General features: G+C 40.7%; 2 protein-coding genes across 2 annotated transcripts in view; both read left to right on the top strand.

Annotated features, from left to right (window-relative positions):
* The window catches only part of pard6gb (par-6 family cell polarity regulator gamma b), a 50,709-nt gene extending 42,543 nt beyond the window's left edge, over window positions 1-8,166 (top strand). Inside the window, exon 3 of the mRNA XM_072674762.1 lies at window positions 5,493-8,166. Within this exon, the coding sequence (XP_072530863.1) occupies window positions 5,493-6,481 (989 nt within the window). The 3' untranslated portion in view covers window positions 6,482-8,166. The remainder of the gene's footprint in view (window positions 1-5,492) is intronic.
* A 2,588-nt stretch (window positions 8,167-10,754) lies between these two features.
* bloc1s4 (biogenesis of lysosomal organelles complex-1, subunit 4, cappuccino) lies at window positions 10,755-16,689 on the top strand. The gene is made up of 5 exons (XM_072674761.1): window positions 10,755-11,207; window positions 12,847-12,918; window positions 13,383-13,484; window positions 13,603-13,737; window positions 15,873-16,689. The coding sequence occupies exons 1-5, from the start codon at window positions 10,863-10,865 to the stop codon at window positions 15,966-15,968; spliced, it is 750 nt and encodes a 249-aa protein (XP_072530862.1). The 5' UTR covers window positions 10,755-10,862; the 3' UTR covers window positions 15,969-16,689.
* The last annotated feature ends 4,342 nt before the right edge of the window (window positions 16,690-21,031 follow it).

Here is a 21,031-nt window from a genome sequence, read left to right as displayed (position 1 = left end):
TCTACTGCAGGATTTTTCCAGGCTACTGAAGATTTGCCAGTTTTTAAAGTGCACACCAGCTGCACTAATTAGCTACAGTGTTCCCCTGAGCAGATTTTGGCCAGAGTGAAGTGTATAGCCGGCAAGATTTTGGCCTGGGCTAGTTGATTTTCTCTCTGCATTTGGACTTTTCAATCACACGCCGGGGTAAACGCGGGGAAAACAGCAGAGTAAATTGCATTAGGAGCCCTAATGACTGGCTGTTGAGGCCTTTAGATTGCCCCGCTTTTATTAGCCAAAATTGTGCATAACTTGAAAGGGGGGCCGCTTTTTTTTACTGTGGAAGTTAAGGAGAGGTGGGAGGGCCGGAACAAAAGCCAGTGTGCACTCCCACCCTCCAGTTCCCACAGTGCAGTCCCATTAGCACAGACTGGGAAAGAACTATAACAATGGCCTAACTATAACAATTCTTCAGGCTAAATGGTTATGCTTGAAAGCTATGCTTGAAAGATGTGAAGCTTCATGTATTAACTGACAATTTTCTAAGAATTTCACTGATTTTTGTAAATGTCTGCAAACTTATAGTAGCACGTACACTGGCTGATATACTGAAAGTACTGTTTTATGACTGTTTTTAAAAAGGTTTTGGATCTAAAACCTGTTTTTTGAAATACCTTTAGGAGTGGTGAGATGCACACAGGGTATTGTATGGCAAAATAGGCTGACAATACAAAATATGCTAGTTATATGGCAAACCTACTCTGAATGAGACCTCTCAGTGATTGACATATTTGAAAAGCTGCAAATTTCCCATTTAGTATTTCCCATTATCATTATACACCAAGAGTTCAGTTGTTTTCAGTGTACTGGAAGGTGTATTGCAACTGCAGTGTAACTGCAATATGGTAGTTGTCCCATATCAGGCAGCCCTAATCAGACAATTTCTAAACACTCTTCCCATTGCTTTTATGTTTGTCTACATTTGATAGGATTATGATTTTTTTTTTCAAACAAAATAAGCCATTAATTAAACTGCTAGTATAAAGTTGTGAATTTCTCAGACATTTATGAATCTGATAGATTAAAATGCATATTTATATATATTTCAGACAGTAATTAAACAATAAAATTACAAATGTAATTAATTGTCCAGATCAAGGTAAATATAGCTGTTAAATTACATTTTAGATGCTAATTAAGCTAAAAAGTGAATAATTCAGATGTTAATTAACCTGTAAGATTTTTTCCTGTATGATGTTTTTTATTATTATTATTATTTTAGTACCTTTCACCTCTTAGTACCGTTCCTGCAGTATTGCACTGGCTTCCCTGAATGTTTAAGCCTCCGTCACGTTGGAATGCGGGACCACGTTCCTCCCTCCTTTGTGCTCCCACCCCAGTAACCCGTGACCTTTGGCCCCTGCCCCTCCACCAGGATAAGTTGAGTCAGGTGACTGCAGTGGGTGCCTGGCACTGTGTGAAGAGGCTGAGCTCTTCAGCGAGGCTTTGAATCTCTCATTGTGTGCGCACTAACAGCGGTGTGTGACGCTCTGCGGAGCTGTCTGAGAGTGATGATTGATGTTGTCTGCCGTTTGTTTGCAGAATTTGGCCCGTCCACTCGCTCCGTTTGCCTTCTCCCTCTCCCTCTGGCTCTGCGCTGTCTAATGCGTGTTTGTTTAATGCTGTTGTGAAGAAGCATCGGAACGCCATCGCGCTCGTGTTCTGGGGCTGTTCAGAAATGAGCTTGTGCCTTTACGCATCATGATGGTGAGATCATTTGCCGAGCGTGTTGATCAGCTGTAATTATTTTCTTCTCATTTAAGTTTGGCAGTTTTCCTGCTCGGCAGTTAGCAAGTAGCTGTGTATTTCCCTGCCTCTGTTTACACCTTGCATCAGTATGTGCTTTCTTTGGTTTCTGAACACATGCAGATTTCACTTGACTGCACGAAAAGCCAGGTGTAAACACATCCAGGATGTGTGATTGAATCACTCAAAGAGAGAGACTGAAAGGAATGTGTTTTCTATGTCTGCGTACAAGCACATAAATGGGTGGAAATGCATCTAGCAATGTGCTGGCCAGCAGGTCATAGGATAAATGCAAGTCTGGTGTAACAAGGGGTGTAAGAAAATATCGATATATTGAAGTAGCACAATATTACTATATAGGTTCTTCAAAACACAGTATCAAACTTTTTAATGAGTGGTTTACATTTGGTGGCAATTGGTGGCAGACAGTGGTTCCTTTTGTGTTGTGTTTAAACCCCTGCTAGATAGCAGTGCTGGACTTCTTCTTCTTCAGATCCCACTGCTCTGATTGCATAATCAGTAAACTTTTCTTTTACTCAGATTTTATGCTTGTGATTGTTTCTTTATACTGTGAGAGTTTGCTTTGCTTTTAATATCACAGTATATTGAATGGTAACTTCTGTATAGTATGGCTAGGTTCTTACCAATACACAGCCCTAGGTGTAACCGTATATAATAGTATGTACAGTGATGATGACTGGTAACCCACTGGTAACCCAGTACAGACTGTGGGTAAAATGGAAATGACATTAATGTGCTGGAAAGTAAATTTGGAATCTTGCTAGGTATATCCATCTACTATCTGGACATGAAACACATGGTAATGCAAGGTGTAAACAAGCTCTTGCAGATGCCGGGCTGTAGCTGTTTTTATAGCTGTCTAGAAATGTCAGTTTTAGAGATCATTGGTGGTGATGTTTTCTTACCTTTTTTTTACTTCTGTATTGCTGTGTGGATCGGCCCAGTAGAACCAGTCTAGGCAGTCTAGACTGCTCATTGCCGAGCCTACAAACCCTATGGGCTGGTTTCTGTGATCCACTTAGTCTGGACTAAATAGGATTCTTAATGTTCTTGCTTCTAATGACACACAATTGACATTGCTGTTTAGTCTCAGGCTAAGCTTAACCCTTAACCACAAAATCAGCCCCAAGTGTATAACAATATACAACCAAGGCCTGGTTTCCCAGACAGGCATTAAGCCTAGTTTTAGACAACATTTAAACTGCTGATTTTTCTGTTTAGTAAAAAGGAAATTACAGTTTGTGGCTAGGCCTAATCTCAGGCTTGATAACTGGCCCTAAGGTACTACATACCTAAGGTAAATAACCCCCACCCTCTCTAAATCTGTGGGACTCCACAGACAACTGGTCTGAGCAGAAGAAGAAAATAGCCAGGGCTGGTTTCTGCCAGGTACAGTGGAAAAAGTGCACGCCGTCGCTTCAGTTCTGGCTCTAGCGGTTTTATTTGGCCTTAAAGCGATAGTCCCGTTTGCAGAATATCTCCCCTTACCCCAGATGTAGTTCATCAGCCAAGACATGTTTGCTTATTTAGTTATTTAGTCTAGCACTGGAGCTAGAAGGCTAACTAGCACAGCTTGAAACGGCATTAGCCATGTTGAAGTATGAATTGTATCTGTACTTTATTCTATGTTTATAGATAAAACAGTGTCAGAGATCTAAACTTAAGCAAGACTATTGGAGACACCCAATGTACGCACCAGAGTTTTCTTCTTTCCCAGTTTTTTTAGCAGACCTGAAGTTTCCGATCCTTCAGCAGAGAATGCCATGCGAGGTGCACCCAGTTTGTCTGAGATAGATCCGAAGTGAGGGTGGAGGCTTGGCGAGTGCTGTATGCTCCTAATGAGGGCCAGAGAGAGCAACACTCCAATGTGTTTCCTATCAGGAGACTTGCACTTGCGGCTGAAATTCCAGTGCATAATAAAAGTCTGTCTGGACTCAATCAAAATAAGCATGCTGCCACAGCCCCAGACTAAGAATAACTGCAACGCAGCACTTTGATGAAATTCAGAGTCTGCATACAAGCATTGTTAGAATATATATCCTGGAGTATTTGAACAGCAGGGTGGCTAGTGTCCAAAACTGCTTTCCCCTGAAAGCCCACGCTGGGCACTGCTTATAACTGGCGATGCAAATTGAGCAGCAGACCAGTCTGGGGCCAGCTGAGGTTTGGGGTGAATTGTACCTTGTACGTCTGTGGTTGTCTGAAGCAGGTTTAAAGCGACTGCTGCTGTTGCGGTAGTGCCAGACTGCACTGATTAAACTCAGTATTGCAGTATTTTCCCCAATATATCATGGCATAGTATAGCAGCTTGCATTAATGAAGTTAATGAGCCCATGTTTCCTGGGTGCTGCTAGTCTTTGTGAAGTCTCATTAAACTGCTGTGAGGTCTTCTAGTGAAACTCCATCATTAGCAGAAAGCCGTCCGTCAGCAGGCTGTGTTGGTCCAGTAAACTGTTTATCCATTACTGCATTCCCCCTTCACACATCAGCTCTGGCTTCTCCACTGTTAACAAAGATGGTGTCGCTTTCGTAAGATGATGGCTGGGGATTAGGGTTGATAATTAACACACATTTGGATCAGTTAGATCAGATCCCTGTGTCTATTAAAGCATCAGGGCCTGGATTTGCGGAAGTGTCTTATGAAAGAATTGTTTAATAAATAAATAGTAGTGCTGTAATGTTACTTAACCAGAATCAAAATATATAGATTCAGCAGGGCCATGGATTGGCTCTGGACTACATTTTTTAAATGTTTGTATGCATTTGTTTTTGTCTTGTTGAGAGCATGAACACATGTCATACCGGGTTCCTTCCAGGCCACAGCACTGCAGAGATAAGCAAAAATCAACTATTTACATGCATTTTTCATTTTAGACATGTGTTGAGAACTCTTGAATCTATTTAATCTAATGTTTATTTTTGGTAAATAAGAATTTACATGGTTAAAAAAAAATTAATTTACCTTTTAACTGTACAAGAAAAAAAAAACATGGGGCGTCTGGGGTCAGTTGACCTGTTGACTGGTCATTACTATATGGACTATATTTACTTTCATGTTCATGAGCAGACTAATATAGAAAGGCATAGATTCATTCCCACAGTTTGTTTACTTTGTAACACACAGCACACGATGCAGTCCAGTGTCTATAGGTTCTAAAAAAAGGTCATTCAGTCAGCAGTGTGCAGTAATCTCAGCTAAGCTTGTGTTTGTATTGAAAGGTAATGTTTTGAAATGCCACAGAGCTGTGTTGAGTCACATAATCACACCTTAATGGTCTGACTGTCTGCCTGGAGCTGCTCTGTGCATTTGCACATTCACTGCTCCGATTGTGTGGTGTAGGGCTATATGATGGTTGATCAATATCGTAATATTGGGCTTGTATGCGATTCGTGATTGCGAATTCCCAGACACATCGTTGGTCAATGAATAAAAGTTTCAGAGTTTCTTAGGGTGTTTTGATGACTGTGTATTCGCAAAAATATCAGCAAAAGCCCTGTATTCTGATATATTAGTACATTTTCTAGTTTTATTTTGCTTTGAATGATGGATTGTTGTATTAAAAACTAGCCTTACAATAAAGACATATAATTCATAGGAAAAACCATAGTCCCATCTGCTTAAAACCCCCATCAAATGTACAGCCTATGGCCTCACGTCATGTCTTTCTGTCTTCTCGCTTTTCCAGAGGAGGTTGACTACAGTAACTTCGGCACCAACACACTGACCCGGAAGAAGAAGGCTGTCGTCCCGCTTCGCAATGACCTAAACAGGAAGCGGCCGCACATCCGCATCGGCATGCCTCAGGATTTCCGGCCTGTGTCTTCAATCATTGATGTGGACATCCTGCCAGAGTCACACCGCAGGGTCCGGTTGTACCGGCACGGCTCGGACAAGCCTCTGGGCTTCTACATTCGTGACGGCACCAGCGTCCGTGTCACCCCCCACGGCCTGGAGAAAGTACCGGGCATTTTCATCTCCCGCATGGTGCCTGGCGGCCTGGCAGAAAGCACTGGCCTGCTAGCGGTCAATGACGAGGTTCTGGAGGTCAACGGCATTGAAGTTTCCGGCAAAACCCTGGACCAAGTGACGGACATGATGATTGCCAACAGCCACAACTTGATTGTGACCGTGAAACCAGTGAACCAGCGCAACAACGTTGTCCGCAGCAGCCGGATTTCCGGCAGTTCGGGCCAGTCTTCCGACAGCAGCGGGTCAGGAAGCTTCCCGGCCATCGCGAATTCGCCATCCACGACCACTGTTGCCCACGGTTATGGCCATGACGACTTGGACAGTGATGAAGAGTCGGACATCGTCATCGAAAGCAGCGTTAGCCGGCCGTCTCGCCGTTCCAACGCCTCCCACACTCACCAGACGTCCTCGGCCACCCCGTCTCCTCCTAGCCCTCCTACCAGACCCCAGTCCAGACCCCCTTCAGTCATTTCCACAGCCTCATTCCACTCGCAGCCCAGCCTGAACGGCACTGCCCACAGCAGCCTGAGCTATAGGCTCCACAGGGACCTGAACCTGCAGCAGCCACACTACCACAGCATTGGCACCAGAGAGAGTAACGGCAGCCTGCACAAAATCCTCAGCAGCCTGAGAACGGACCCACGAAACAGCCTGGCTCTGCCCCCTGGAGGAGTGGAGGAGGACGGCATGGTCATCACCTTATAATATTCACTCTCAACTCTTAAGACTTTCTCTTAAAGCAATTGTTTGGTCAAAAAAATCTCGTTTAATAAACAGCTTTTGCCCTCACCCCAAATGGAGTCGATCAGCCAAGGCTTTACACTGGAGCTATGAGAAATAATGGAAACTGATACCCCACCAATTAGCATTGTCCTTAACCTTTTAACTCCACTGAACCACTGCTGGTTCCAGGCTTGAATTCCTCACTCTTGTAACTCAGTCAGTTTACATGTTTGTCATGTAATTACTAAAGAGTAATCTATAGCATGTAACGACAGTCACAGTGTTTAATAGATTAACATGATTGTACTTGACAGTATTGCATTTCTGCAGTCTAACTATTAGCAGCAGCAGCAGGCACCACCATGAAGCCTGAGTTGTGTCAGTATTTTGTTTTATTCTTCCATAAAGAACCATGTTTATAATAGAGAGGTGGAAATGTGATGAACCTGTAAATTGGAAAAGAACTTTGACATGAATTGAAGTTTCTTTAGACCTTTAAAAGGATCTCCATTACAAACATGTGTTAGTCTATGGCATCACTCAAATACCTATAATATAAATAGTCTGAAAATGAAAAAGGAGCAAACTTCTGACTCCAAAATCATGTCCTGGCTGATTGAGTCGATTTGGAGTAAGGTGGAAAAAATGTGTAAATTAGATGTTTTTGTCAAACTATTACCTTAAGTCTATCACTTATTTACACACACACACACAATTGGGTCATGTAATCTGACCACCCAGAGACTCGACTTCACAGCCTGGGATGATGGACTCAACGTTGAACCTCACACTGCTTTCTTAAAAGGTTTTGTACAAAGACTAATTTAACAGACACGCTCTCGTCTCGAAATTTTACTTGTTCTTAAAGGATGTCTGCTTCCATACGCTGCCATGTCTTATCTGTCTTACTGTCGGGGATGCATGGGGAATAATGTGGTACAGGTTTCTTTTTCATTTGTTTGTTTCCTTTAGGCAGAGCCACTAATTTAACATGAATGTGTTATTATTTTTTTTTTTAAGAAGTTTTCGATTTTTTTTTTTAAATCATGTTTTCTATATGTCTCCTTTTGGACCAGCAATGAGGGTTAGGTCGGTGTTGTCCTTTGTTCTTTTTTTTTTTTCTTTTTCCTTTTCTTCTCTACCTTTCTATTCATTCACGTAGCAGTTTATAATTGAAAAGATCTGCCACTACCGCAACGATTCATAGTGATCACTGGAACTCTTGGGGAATTGAATAAAAGGCTGATGTATTCTGTATGGTTTTTTTTTTGTGTACAGTCTTGGAGTTGGACTTCACCAAATGGGATCAAGCTACATAGCTTTTGTTTTATTGTTCATTTGAAATGACAGAAATTGTCTACTGTGTTTCAAGGCTTTATATATCTCATTCCAGTAGCAAATTCCTTTATGCGCAGGACATTGTGAGCGTTAAAGGTTACATAGGAGAATACACTGTAATTCTGTGGATCGAGGAATTATCCGTTTTTACAGTTCATCTAGCTTTTGCAATGGTGTGGGCTTAACTTTTTTTTTTTCTTCTTCTTTTTCCTCTTTTTTCCTTTTGCTTTAAGGCCTATATCAGGTACCTTAATATAGCAGTGGATTACAGTGGAAGCTGTACAGTGCTTAAAGCTTTCTGCCTCCATGGAACCAATGGCTTTATCGCCCCCCCCCCCCCCCCCCCCCTCCTCACAAATACACACACAAGCACACACTCTGTCTGCTAACTGCTAATGACCTCCTGCTCTGGCCAAAACTCAAACCCACACAGCTGTGCACAGGCTCAGTCCCCAAGATGCTTAGCTTTGAGCCTAAGAGCAGTCCGGTCGCGAAGTGCTAAGCCTATTTAGCTTCAGCATGCAGGTGCTAACACTCTTTAAGGTCCTTCACACTTAAAGGGGAATTCCACCAATTTCTCAAAATGTCTGCATAGTTCAATCTTAATAAGATGTGAGCAGTCGTTCAGAGTGGTCCGAGTAGTGTGAAATGCTTAGTTCTACAGACACTGACCCAGTCAAAATGTTTCACCGTGGTGGTGGTGGTGGTGAATGGATCCAGGCGTCTAAAGAATTGAATGCCTCCCAGAAGCTCCCTCACATTATTATTATTACACAAGATTGTTATGCCTGATGCTGGAGATACTGGGTTTTTTTTTGTTTGTTTGTTTCAGGGCATGAGATTATTCCAGTGTATTCATGGTGGAGGGATACATGCAGGGTGTTGTATGGCAAAATAGTCCCCTTCGTTTTTTCAGGATTCCTTCTATTTTACCATTCTCAACATTTATGTATAAGACTCTAAAGATGTGTAGGGTTCACTGGTGGTTTTAGTGGTTAACAAAATGGTTATATTTCTGAGGTATGTGTGATGACATGGCGACCCCTGGTTCCTATCGCCACCACCGTAAAGAAATCTTTAACAATAAGCACACAATTTCACACTAAACCGCTTTGAATGACTGTTTATCTCCACTACTGAATTATGCAGAAGATTTGAGAAATCTGTTCTTCTAATGCATTTGATGGGCATTTCCATCACTGGATCCATTCAGATCATGTTGGAAAGCACAAGGTTAGCAATTAAATCATTATTTGTGTGTATGAACAATCTGACGGTTCTTTTTTTTATGCTTTTTCACAGCTTTACAATGTGTGTGTGTACTGTGGGTCTTTTTTATTTTGTTGTTTTTGAGTCTTCTAAGGTAATTGCATTTTGTTTAGACGGTGTGATTTACCTGCATGTTGTTGTTGTTGTCCAACCTCAGATCACATGTGCCTTATTGCCCTTTTCCCGGCACAGTTCCCCCAAAATATAAGGCCTTTAGCTCGTCCCTTCTGACCTGGCCACTGGATGGACAATATAAATCCGTATTTGAACTCTTGATAAAAAAGCATCAGCATCAGGGCTTCACTTGAACCTCAGTAGCTTTCTGGAAGAGAGTCGCCATCAGCTGGTCAAGTTTGGAGTTACCAATTTACTGCGAGTATCAACTCAGAACCAAGAATGGATATTTATTGTACAAAGTCTCTGAAAGTTTAACATTGTCTTGATATTTTTTTTTTCTGTTTCTTTGTTCATTTTCTGTGTACACCAATTTTAAATTTGAATAAATAATGAGATTTTAAGATGAGTGGGGGAGTTATTTTAATTATTTTATTCTAATTATTTTACATTATGGAAAGTGAAGTTACTGCAATTCAGCAAACAGTTTAGTACAATACAGTGAACTATATCAAATAGAGATTCACCTGACACTGCCATTTAGTCCAAGACTAGACCTAACCAATGTTCAGAAAACTGACCCTTTGTGTTCAGACATTTTTGTAACACATAGAGTTAACTCAAACATAAAGTTATATTATCACTATTATATTACATTATATTATCATAATAACTCATAAATTAGTTTTTCTGTCAATCTTCCGATTCCTATAAATTACAAAGTCATTAAAGTGTAGGGATGACTGCTGCGACATGCGCGCTAACGCTGCTCATTGCCCATTAAACTGACATTATAATTCTGACCTCAGCAAAATGTGGTCGCCGGGATGCTTTGCCAGTAAAATTGCCAGAGGTGGGAAATCCATGTCAGGAAAGTTAAAAAAATCCACTCCAGGATTGTGTTTCAACCGGGTGGGCCGGTCTGCTGCAGCTGAGACACCCATGCAGTTGAAACAAAATCCTGGAGTGGATTTTTACTTACTGGACCCGGATCGTCCACCCATGAATATGGCAGTAGCATTATTTATATTTCAGCACTTTAGGGGAGCGAATATATTGTTTTCATTCATTTGTGGATCACAGTGCCATGAATGAACCTCATATATGTATAACATACTTTTATTGAACTGATGTCTCTGTCGACTGACTGGGATCTGTTTGTGATATTACATCATTACGTGGTTCACGTTGGTTTTATGGGGGTTCAGATGGTTTTGGGCTACTTTCAGCGTCTGCTAGGTTAAGCACAATTTGGGCTGGGGATTATTAATGAATCTGGCAACCCAGTCTACAATAGTCACTGTAGAAGAAAGGGTGTGGGTTGGCTACAGTGATAATTAAACGTAATTAGAGTCTCTCTCTCTCTCTCTCTCTCTCTATATATATATATATATATATATATATATATATATATATATATATAAAAGAAGAGAGAGGCAAACATTTAAGAGTTTTACGACAACTGGCAACCCTGTAAGAACGCATCGTTCTGTCTGAGCCTCGCGGAGACCCGTAGAGAGTCACATGATGAGGGAGGTAAACATCTGAGTCTGTCCTCCAGCAGCGGCTGCTTTACAGCGGAAGGCTCTGCTGTATTTACACGGCTCGCAGGTAACCAGAAGGAGTCGTGTTCGCGGAGTTTATGGCCATGGAGCCGCGGTTTGAGAGAGGAGCGGCGCTGTCTCCTCTGGAGGAATCCAGCGCGGAGGTCAGCCGGGACAGCGGCGTGGTGTCCCAGAGCGCCAGCAGCCTGTCGATGGTCAGCGAGGCCCTGAGCAGCGGGGCCGTGTCCCAGAGCCCCAGCTTCGCGGGAAATGTGTCCCAGAGCCCGAGCTTCGGCCCCGCCGTGCCCCAGAGCCCTAGCTTCGGCCCGGGTGCAGTGCCGGAGTCCCAGGCAGCTCTGGAGCCCAACGAGCAAGACGAGGAGATGCTGCAGCGCACGGCACTGAGCTTCTCTTCCTATATCTGTGCCAGTGCTGGAGAGGAGGTGAGGAACACTAGCAGGACTGCAGTTAGCTGTCAGACACCACACTTCTAAATGAGTGCAGAAGCAGCACAGACAGCACAGGGGAGTGGATTGGAACAGCTGCCGGGTTTATTGAGGTTTTATTGATATTGATATTAATAAAAATGACATAACTGGGGCAACACTGGCCCCTAAACGAGGAACACTCGTGCATCCTGACTATCCAACCGTTTTCCTTACATGCAGTGAGGAAGTCTCAGTGTCCTTTTCTATAGCAATAGTTTGTGGTTTATGGATTATTATAATACCAAATATTTTCCGTATCAATTTCAATTCAGTTCAATTCAATTTTAGTTCTGTAGTGCAAAGCAGCTTAACCGAGATCCGGGTCCAAGCCTCTTTTGAGTAAGCCAGTGGCGACAGTGGCAAGGAAAAACTCCCTCAGGTCGAGGGGAAGAAACCTTGAGAGGAACCCAGACTCAAAAGAGGATCCCATCCTCCTCAGGTTGATACCAGAAAATAATAAAAATCAAAACAGGAATGAAGACAATAATAAAACAAAACTGAATTAAGAAAAAAAAAAATGGTAAAAGTGGTGTAAAGCTATACAAGATGAAAGTGTGAGTGAGATGATAAAGTATATTAATATTAATATTCATGCAGAGAAACAGTCACCCAGAGCAGGACAGCGAGCAGGAGGGTGGTGGAGAGCTAGTTCAACCAGGATGGAGCAGTTGGAACTGGGCATCTCAATACATGTGAAGGAGACAGGAAGAAAACAGAAAGGAGGGAAAAACACAAGGGGTTCGAAGAATAGACTGATGTACAGACTGTAGAGGATTTCATGCCATCTATTTATTTACTTCGTAGCCAACACACTAGTGAAGTATTTTTCTTAAATTGACAATTTACACAGTTGTGATTATGTTAACCAGCATCAGCACAGTTAGCTTTCTGTACTTCATGATAGAACATCTGAATGAGTAAATATTCATATTTGAAAAAAACAGCACTAATCAGGGATCAACCTCTAGGTTATTAGTCTGTACTGAGTTCAAGAAGGATCATTAATAGTTTATATATGTTATATATATGTTTAAATGCAACTAACAAGACAATCCAACTACTATCTGGCAGGACAGTTTCTGTCACCTGATGAAATATATTTCTGTATTTAAGGCATTTAACAGACACTCTTATCCAGAGCGACTTACAAAAGACCCGACCAACACATCACCAAGTCATTATTCGGCTTTACCTGTGACCCTGCCAAACCAAACCAAACTAACAAACCAAAAAAAAAAAAACTTGTATCACTAAAATGGCAACTTTACAATCTTCTGGCAACTTTCCTCATTTTCAGTGGAGAAAGATTTTATTCCAAGTCATTTGGAGCATTTCTATTGGTCCATGAAGTTTTGTAATGATGCAAAGAACAACTGCTATATTCACAATATTTCAGAAGGTGAATATATATATATATATATATATATATATATATATATATATATATATATATATATTCTCATGCATTTAGAGTTCTATTTAATGCTCAGAGGCAGTTTATTTGTTATCAAAAGTGTTGTAGTTTCAGATTCCCCCACCACACCTGTAGGAGAGCGTCTCCCACAGGTCTCAATATTGTGTTTTGACCCTGCAGATCCTCTGCCTGGAGAAGAGTCTAGAAGAAATGCTCACTCGAGTGGACGAGTTTGTGGGGATGTTGGACATGGTAAGCTGATGTGTTCTTTTCACCTTTTTTTGACATGTAGAATTATTCACTGATAAACATATTTCGAGAGATGGTGTTCCTAGTAGGGCTGGGACAATAAGCAATTTAGAAAAATCAGTAAATTGGGACAAAGTATTTATAACTATTGATAAATGCATTATTTTGAACCCCTGGTATTTTACACTTGCATATGCATTATGTTCTGGACATTTCCCTTTGCCACCAGAGGAGGGTGACATCGGGTAATTGGCTATAATCTGCTTTTTTCATCCATGGAAATCCACTGTGAAAAGAAGTCATGATAAATAAACATTGAATTAACATTCATACATAATAAAATAACATAAAAAAAAAATTACTTCTACATGTGGATAAATACTCCCAGCCCTAAATGCTTGTAATAAGAATTGAACATCGCTGGTAATTAAAGCAACTTAATTCACAAATTCTTCCTTTTTTAACAGATTCGAAACGACACCTCTCAGATAGTGAACATCAACCTGCCTCAGATTCACCAAAAATCTGAAGACATGAGAGAGATTTACAGAAAAATTGATAAGTTGGAGGTATTCATATATATGACATTATCTGCTATATGATCAGTGTGGCCGATATCTAACAATCTGTGCTATTTCTATAACTCAATTGTTTATTACATATATATTTTATCTACATTATCTAAAGGCTTTTGTGAAGATAGTCGCAGGCAACGTGAGTGCCATGGAGGAGCAGGTTACCCAGGCAGAAGGGGAAGTCAAAACCTTACCAGGCGCTTTCAAAAAGATTTTCCGGACAATGAGTGTCCCTGGATTTTTAAACGTGAGTAATGTCTCATTATGATCAGAAATAACGTCCTGTGTACTGTGTCCTTTGACCACTAATAAAGGACTAGAGGATAACCAACACAAACTGTGCAGCAACAGATAAACTGTAACAGATAAAGTCTCTGACTTTACATTTACAAGGTTGACCAACGAAATACAGATGTCTAATAGAGTGGACAGTCATTGGACACAGTGTCTAAAAATCTGCTTAAGATAATAAGGGATATTATTAGGTAATATTATTTTGTCCTTCCTGCTGGTGCATCATGACATAATCAAAAATCAGAAGGCATTTTAGAGACGAATAAAAGTCAGATATGGTCGAACCAAAATCGACCATATCTGACATCCATAGCAGATTAATGCCAAGGCAAAGCTCCTGATGGCAAACGGGACTTTCAAAACTGACAGCTGTAAAAAAAAAAAAAGAAATCAATTTTTAGAAAGCCTTGTTTTGAAATGTCACCCCCCCCCCCAGTCACCCCCCCCCCCCCCCCCCCTGTGTAGGCATCACTGTGCATAAAACAGCTGCATAATGGAAACCCTTTGTATTTATATATTCAAGTATTAAAATGGCTGTTGATCAGTCCCTTGGCTCTCCTAATAATGAACTGACGTGTTTTTGAACAGTAAATTTCATTATGTGCTTTTGTTGCATTGTAGTATGTAATAAATGCAGGGTACATTTTAAATGGTACATGCTCAATAACAGAATGGGGGGGTAGTTAAAACTGAAGTAGTTTGATGGACTTTAAAGTAATAGAGAAAATGGGACTTTCAGAGTGACAGCCTAAATCCTGGCCTATCTAGACTGTATTGATTTGTTATAGTCTGGACAGCCAAAAACCACATGAAATGCAATGTTTGCTAATCAGATCCAAACCGCATTTGGATGTGGTCTGAAACGTGAATAGAATCGGATCTATACAGGTGTATCTTAGTCTGGTGGAGGTGGAGGATTCGTCCTCCATCTCTCCTGCTTCTGCATATGAAAGTACAGATGGTATAAATGAGGACACCAGTTACTAGTTGCAGTATCCGATTACGGATAAACACTGTGTTATGCCACAACAACGATAACCTTCAGTTTCAAGTATTTTGATCTCCCCCCCTTCATAGACTTAGGAACATGGTTTTGTGTGTCTGATAATAACTGCCCCGTGGCGTTGCGGCAGACTTGCCTATAAGGGCTTTAAAAAAGGCGCCTGCGTCGTTACCACAGCAGCCCATGCAGAAGCCCTGAAGCCAGGGCCATAAAACTACTGAATTTCAATACACACATCTAATAAAGTCATTTGGAAGCTCCATAAATACTGAGCAGCTGTCCAGATGACTTTATTATATTAGGTGTGTATTAACATTCAGTAGTTTTATGGCCCTGGCTTCAGTAATACTGAGTGCCGGAAAACACCAAATTCCTAAGGAGGATCTGAAGTGAGAGAGGAGCTTGATTTTCTCCTTGCGTTCACAGATGACGTGCTGTTCAACTTCACAGTCAAATTCACTAATTCCTGTTGTTAGATAGTTTAAAAGTTTCACAGGAGTGCACAGTGAACATGCTGTACTTTAGGCACCTTAGGCAATTAGCCTGGCAGTGATTCCACACCGGTACCGTAATCAGATGTTCGTTGAGAACTGGAAGTTCAGGATCTTCTATGGAGAGCAAATGGAATGTTACCGTAAAGCAAACTAAACTTCATTTACTTCTTTTGTTTCAGCTTTATTGTGTTGTGGCGCATATTCAGACCACACCCTCCCTGTCCCTTACAGTGGCTTTTCTGCTAAGGTTTAGCTACTTTTTCACACTCACTGTGGCAGGCTTGAGCAGGCCATATATGTGGATTTGAAGGATTTGAAGGCATGAAATTATGATTTATTACAGTTTTGATGTGGCTTGATAGCCCTTCTTTTTTTATTTGTTCTATGTTTTCAAATATGGTCACACAGGAAGATCAGCACATTCTGTGTGTACCGACACTCAGCTGATTAACTTGTATGTAATCTATAAACAAGATGGGGACAGAATTCGAGATGCTGGTGCTGTCTGCATCTGTACCTCAGATTGTGCTGGCATAATATTGTCCCATGATCTTGGTTAGGTGGTTGACCTTTGTTCTTCTTGCTTTTCAGAAGCCTGCCAGCCCTAAAAGAGCACCGCAGCAGCACCAAGAGCTTCCCACCGTATTCAGGACTGACGATTACTTTACTTCTCACCCTGCGCAGTGACTACAACGACTGTAGCATTGACCTCAGGGGGGGTCAAGAGGTCAGAACCGGACTGAGACGCAGTCCAGCGTAGACTGCAATGACTGCTCTGTCAGACGGACACTTGCCTTCAACAGCAATATAAACACGGTACTCAAGAACACTGCGTTTAATCTAACAGCACCAGATCACAGCCAAGTGCTATTTTAGTAGACTGTTTGACGGCAGCTAGTTTTATAACCAAAAACATTTTTATTTTAAAGAACATATTTTGTTTAAAGTGCCTCTCCTGGAAACTGGTCGTTAAAGTTCACCTGTCTGAATGAGAGAGAGCACGCTGGCAGTCATCAAATGAGTGTCAGTTTCTGGGGTTTTTACTTAGGCTTGTATAGTTTTATAGTGTTGTCCTAATGATCTTGGTCCTTTTTTTTCCCAGCACTCAAGATCTTTTTTGCACAATTAACACCACGGTTGCTCAACTGATCTTGTTTTCACCTGCGTGTCTAAATTAACAGTCTGTCAAATGCTGTGATTTGATGATGCGGAGCCGCTGCTGCTCGTGGCTCTTCATCATAATGTACATTTAATGCTATGCTGTCCAGGCTTTGAAACGTATATTGAGTGAACCATGTCCTTTTATACATCAATGTCATTAACCAGTTAACCTAATCAGTATTTACTTCAACTGATTTGTAACTAATGTTTGTTTATTTATAATAAAATACAAAAATATTGTAAAAAACTGATGTAGCTTTGTTTAATCATAAGTTTCAGTAGTTGTTTCAGTCGGGGGAGGTGTGTTTGCAACTAAACCACAATTCATTCGTTTTTCATCCACATCCAAAAGATGTCTTTAAAGATTTACTGCTGAATCAGGTACTGAGACATTAAAGTCCCTGGGAACACATTTTGATATTCTATTTTTTGTTATTGTTTTTTTTGTTGGTTTTTCCATGTAATACTAATGTTGGGTGTTAAACTTTGCTGAACGCTTCACTTAAATAGAAAACGCAAAGCAGAAATATGATTAAAACACTCGAGAATCGCCAAAATGCATTCCTCTGACCTCTCTGAGAACAGTCTGGACATTGGTTTAACATTATAATGAACATGAGTGAACACAATTTTAGTTTGTTACCATGGCAACACACCCTGCCTTTAGACAGAGAAGTTGTGTTTTCTAGCTTTTTACTTTAAGATCTTTAGGAGTTACAGAGGTTTTGATATCTATAACAGAGTTATCAGTCCATGTATAGACCCAAGCTTGAGCTGCGACTGTCCCGTGCGCCCCGACATCCCTTTCAGCCCTCTGCGCATCACCGGGGCATTTATACACAATGCGTGGGGATTAGGCCGCGGATCTCTCCAGATACGCTGCTGTGTTGGGACCTTCCATCGAAGGGGCAGCCACTCTCAAAGTCGTGGCACTTTAGGTTTAGATTTAGCTTTAACTTGGTGCTCCAGTCTAGGGTTCCAGGTCGTGCTGACTCGAATAGAGGGCAGAGCCATGCTAGCCTTGTGATTGATCAGGGGTATGCTGATGTAAGCATGGCCACTTTTAAGGACTGTTCTACACAGAGAGGAGAGCAAAACTAAAGGAAGATATTTGAAAGACCAACTTTGTACATTTACACTGGGGGCCTGAGGAGATTAAGATCAAGATTACCTTAATTAGAATGAAAACTCTTTCTATAACCCTCATAATTTAGTGCTACATAAAAATCAGAAGTCCAAGCTAGCCAAGCTACATCTGGTTGCTCCAGCATAAGCTATTGCCCAAAAACATGTTTACTGTGATAGAAAATTGAAATATTTAAAGGTTTTATTTGTGTTTGTTGTAAAATACATCATTCTGCTTTCTAAAGTTAAAGGAAAATTCGGAACAAATGGTTAGTAGTTGCTTTAATCTGGTCGCAGGGCTGCAGTGAAAATATACAGACTGAGCTGCTGTCTCTCAGGAACGAAGTGTGTGGATTAAACTGTAACGGTTTGTAAATACAGAGTCAGGAGGGGCCATAAGGCAACACATCAGGAACGGCCACAGTCTGCAGCTTCATCACTTTGGTGTGTGAGTGCAGAGCAGAGTTATATTTGTGGGAGCATCACATGGACATGGGCGGAGTGTAAAAACAATCTTTAATCTTAAATTAAGTCACTATTAACATTTAATGAGCAATGGAAAAAAAAAAGAAAAAAGGGAGCGTGATGCAATCCACACTCCACACAACCCCTTCATTTCAGGCTGTGTCAAAATAAAAGTCACCAATACATAACAGAAATTGTATCAAAATATCTACATTTGTCTGAAACAAATGTAGCAGTAGCACATTTGAAAGCTTGCTAATTACTTTGATATTTGTCTCACATTTTTCCTGATTCAAAGAATTATGAGAAAACCAAGTAAATTTACTTTTGTCATATATTATTGCTGCTATTTTGTACATCCTTGGTTTTAAATTTAGAGAGGCAAAAGAACACAGGAAAGTTTATTTAAATTAATAAATAAGTTGTTCATCTTTACTGTCTTCATTGTTAGTTGGCAAATGCATAAACCAATCTAAAGCTCAATTTAAAAGCTAATAGCTACATAAGAGTTATTTGGTAACATTTGAGCAAATCTGATAATCTCAATCAGAATAATCACGTATTCATTTCAATAATTGATGAATTTGTTGTAGCCATAGACCTCAAAGACAACAAATATGAGACTGACAAAACCTGATTGTGCATGCATCACTCCATTTCACCCATACAAGGAAACAAACAAACAGAAAGTAATTTGATCTCTAACAGCCTACACCACATAACCATACACCAGTCTCCAAAAACAGTGTTTAGTCCAGTCCAAACTGTTTAAACATTCCACTGTACTCATGATGTGGAGCAAAGCTAACTGTAATAAAAGAAAAATAAACAATTACCCCTCAAAGCCTTCAATAATGAATCTGAGCAGCCAACAGGTGCTCAGTATTTATGGAACTTTTTGAGAATGTTTTCTCAAAAACAAGTCCAGATGACTTTATTATATTAGGTGTGTATTGACATTCAGTAGTTTTATGGTAATACTCAGTAATACTGAGTGCCGGAAAACACCAAATTCCTAAGGAGTATCTGAAGTGAGAGAGGAGCTTGATTTTCTCCTTGCGTTCACAGATGACGTGCTGTTCAACTTCACAGTCAAATTCACTAATTCCTGTTGTTAGATAGTTTAAAAGTTTCACAGGAGTGCACAGTGAACATGCTGTACTTTAGGCACCTTAGGCAATTAGCCTGGCAGTGATTCCACACCGGTACCGTAATCAGATGTTCGTTGAGAACTGGAAGTTCAGGATCTTCTATGGAGAGCAAATGGAATGTTACCGTAAAGCAAACTAAACTTCATTTACTTCTTTTGTTTCAGCTTTATTGTGTTGTGGCGCATATTCAGACCACACCCTCCCTGTCCCTTACAGTGGCTTTTCTGCTAAGGTTTAGCTACTTTTTCACACTCACTGTGGCAGGCTTGAGCAGGCCATATATGTGGATTTGAAGGATTCAAGGCATGAAATTATGATTTATTACAGTTTTGATGTGGCTTGATAGCCCTTCTTTTTTTATTTGTTCTATGTTTTCAAATATGGTCACACAGGAAGATCAGCACATTCTGTGTGTACCGACACTCAGCTGATTAACTTGTATGTAATCTATAAACAAGATGGGGACAGAATTCGAGATGCTGGTGCTGTCTGCATCTGTACCTCAGATTGTGCTGGCATAATATTGTCCCATGATCTTGGTTAGGTGGTTGACCTTTGTTCTTCTTGCTTTTCAGAAGCCTGCCAGCCCTAAAAGAGCACCGCAGCAGCACCAAGAGCTTCCCACCGTATTCAGGACTGACGATTACTTTACTTCTCACCCTGCGCAGTGACTACAACGACTGTAGCATTGACCTCAGGGGGGGTCAAGAGGTCAGAACCGGACTGAGACGCAGTCCAGCGTAGACTGCAATGACTGCTCTGTCAGACGGACACTTGCCTTCAACAGCAATATAAACACGGTACTCAAGAACACTGCGTTTAATCTAACAGCACCAGATCACAGCCAAGTGCTATTTTAGTAGACTGTTTGACGGCAGCTAGTTTTATAACCAAAAACATTTTTATTTTAAAGAACATATTTTGTTTAAAGTGCCTCTCCTGGAAACTGGTCGTTAAAGTTCACCTGTCTGAATGAGAGAGAGCACGCTGGCAGTCATCAAATGAGTGTCAGTTTCTGGGGTTTTTACTTAGGCTTGTATAGTTTTATAGTGTTGTCCTAATGATCTTGGTCCTTTTTTTTCCCAGCACTCAAGATCTTTTTTGCACAATTAACACCACGGTTGCTCAACTGATCTTGTTTTCACCTGCGTGTCTAAATTAACAGTCTGTCAAATGCTGTGATTTGATGATGCGGAGCCGCTGCTGCTCGTGGCTCTGAAGGAAGATATTTAGAAGTCCAACTTTGTACTTTTACACTTGGGGGCATTTACACATCTTTACTCTTATTTGGTAACATTGGAGCAAATCTGATAATCTCAATCAGAATAATCACGTATTCGTTTCAATAATTGATGAATTTGTTGTAGCCATAGACATCAAAGACAACAAATATGAGACTGACAAAACCTGATTGTGCATGCATCACTCCATTTCACCCATACAAGGAAACAAACAAACAGAAAGTAATTTGATCTCTAACAGCCTTCACAACAGAATACTTCCAAAATGGGGTTTAACCCAAAATAAATTCTGTCATCTGTTAAAGATCTATTGGAACGTAACCAGCTAGTTTTATGGTTAGACAGTTCAGTTTGTCTGTTTGTCTGTTTGTTTGTTTTCCGAGACATATGCAAGCCTAGCCCAACCTTTTTTTATTTGCTCAAATCCCAAAGTTTGTTTATTCTCGGGGTTAAAATTGACCTGGATCTCAGCAAAACAAATTCCACTTTTGCGTTGGTGATTTTTCAAATGAATTTTTTTTTTTTGTTTGTTTAATTTTTCATTTAGATTTGGTGTGACGGCAGCTTTATTTTGCATGTAGAATTATTTTAAGCTGAAACTCTAAAT

This window comes from Salminus brasiliensis, chromosome 3 (assembly GCF_030463535.1).
Source record: "Salminus brasiliensis chromosome 3, fSalBra1.hap2, whole genome shotgun sequence".
In the NCBI taxonomy this organism is placed as follows: Eukaryota; Metazoa; Chordata; class Actinopteri; order Characiformes; family Bryconidae; genus Salminus; species Salminus brasiliensis.
The sequence above is the reverse complement of the archived record's forward strand: the minus strand, read 5'-3'. Positions and strand labels throughout refer to the sequence as shown.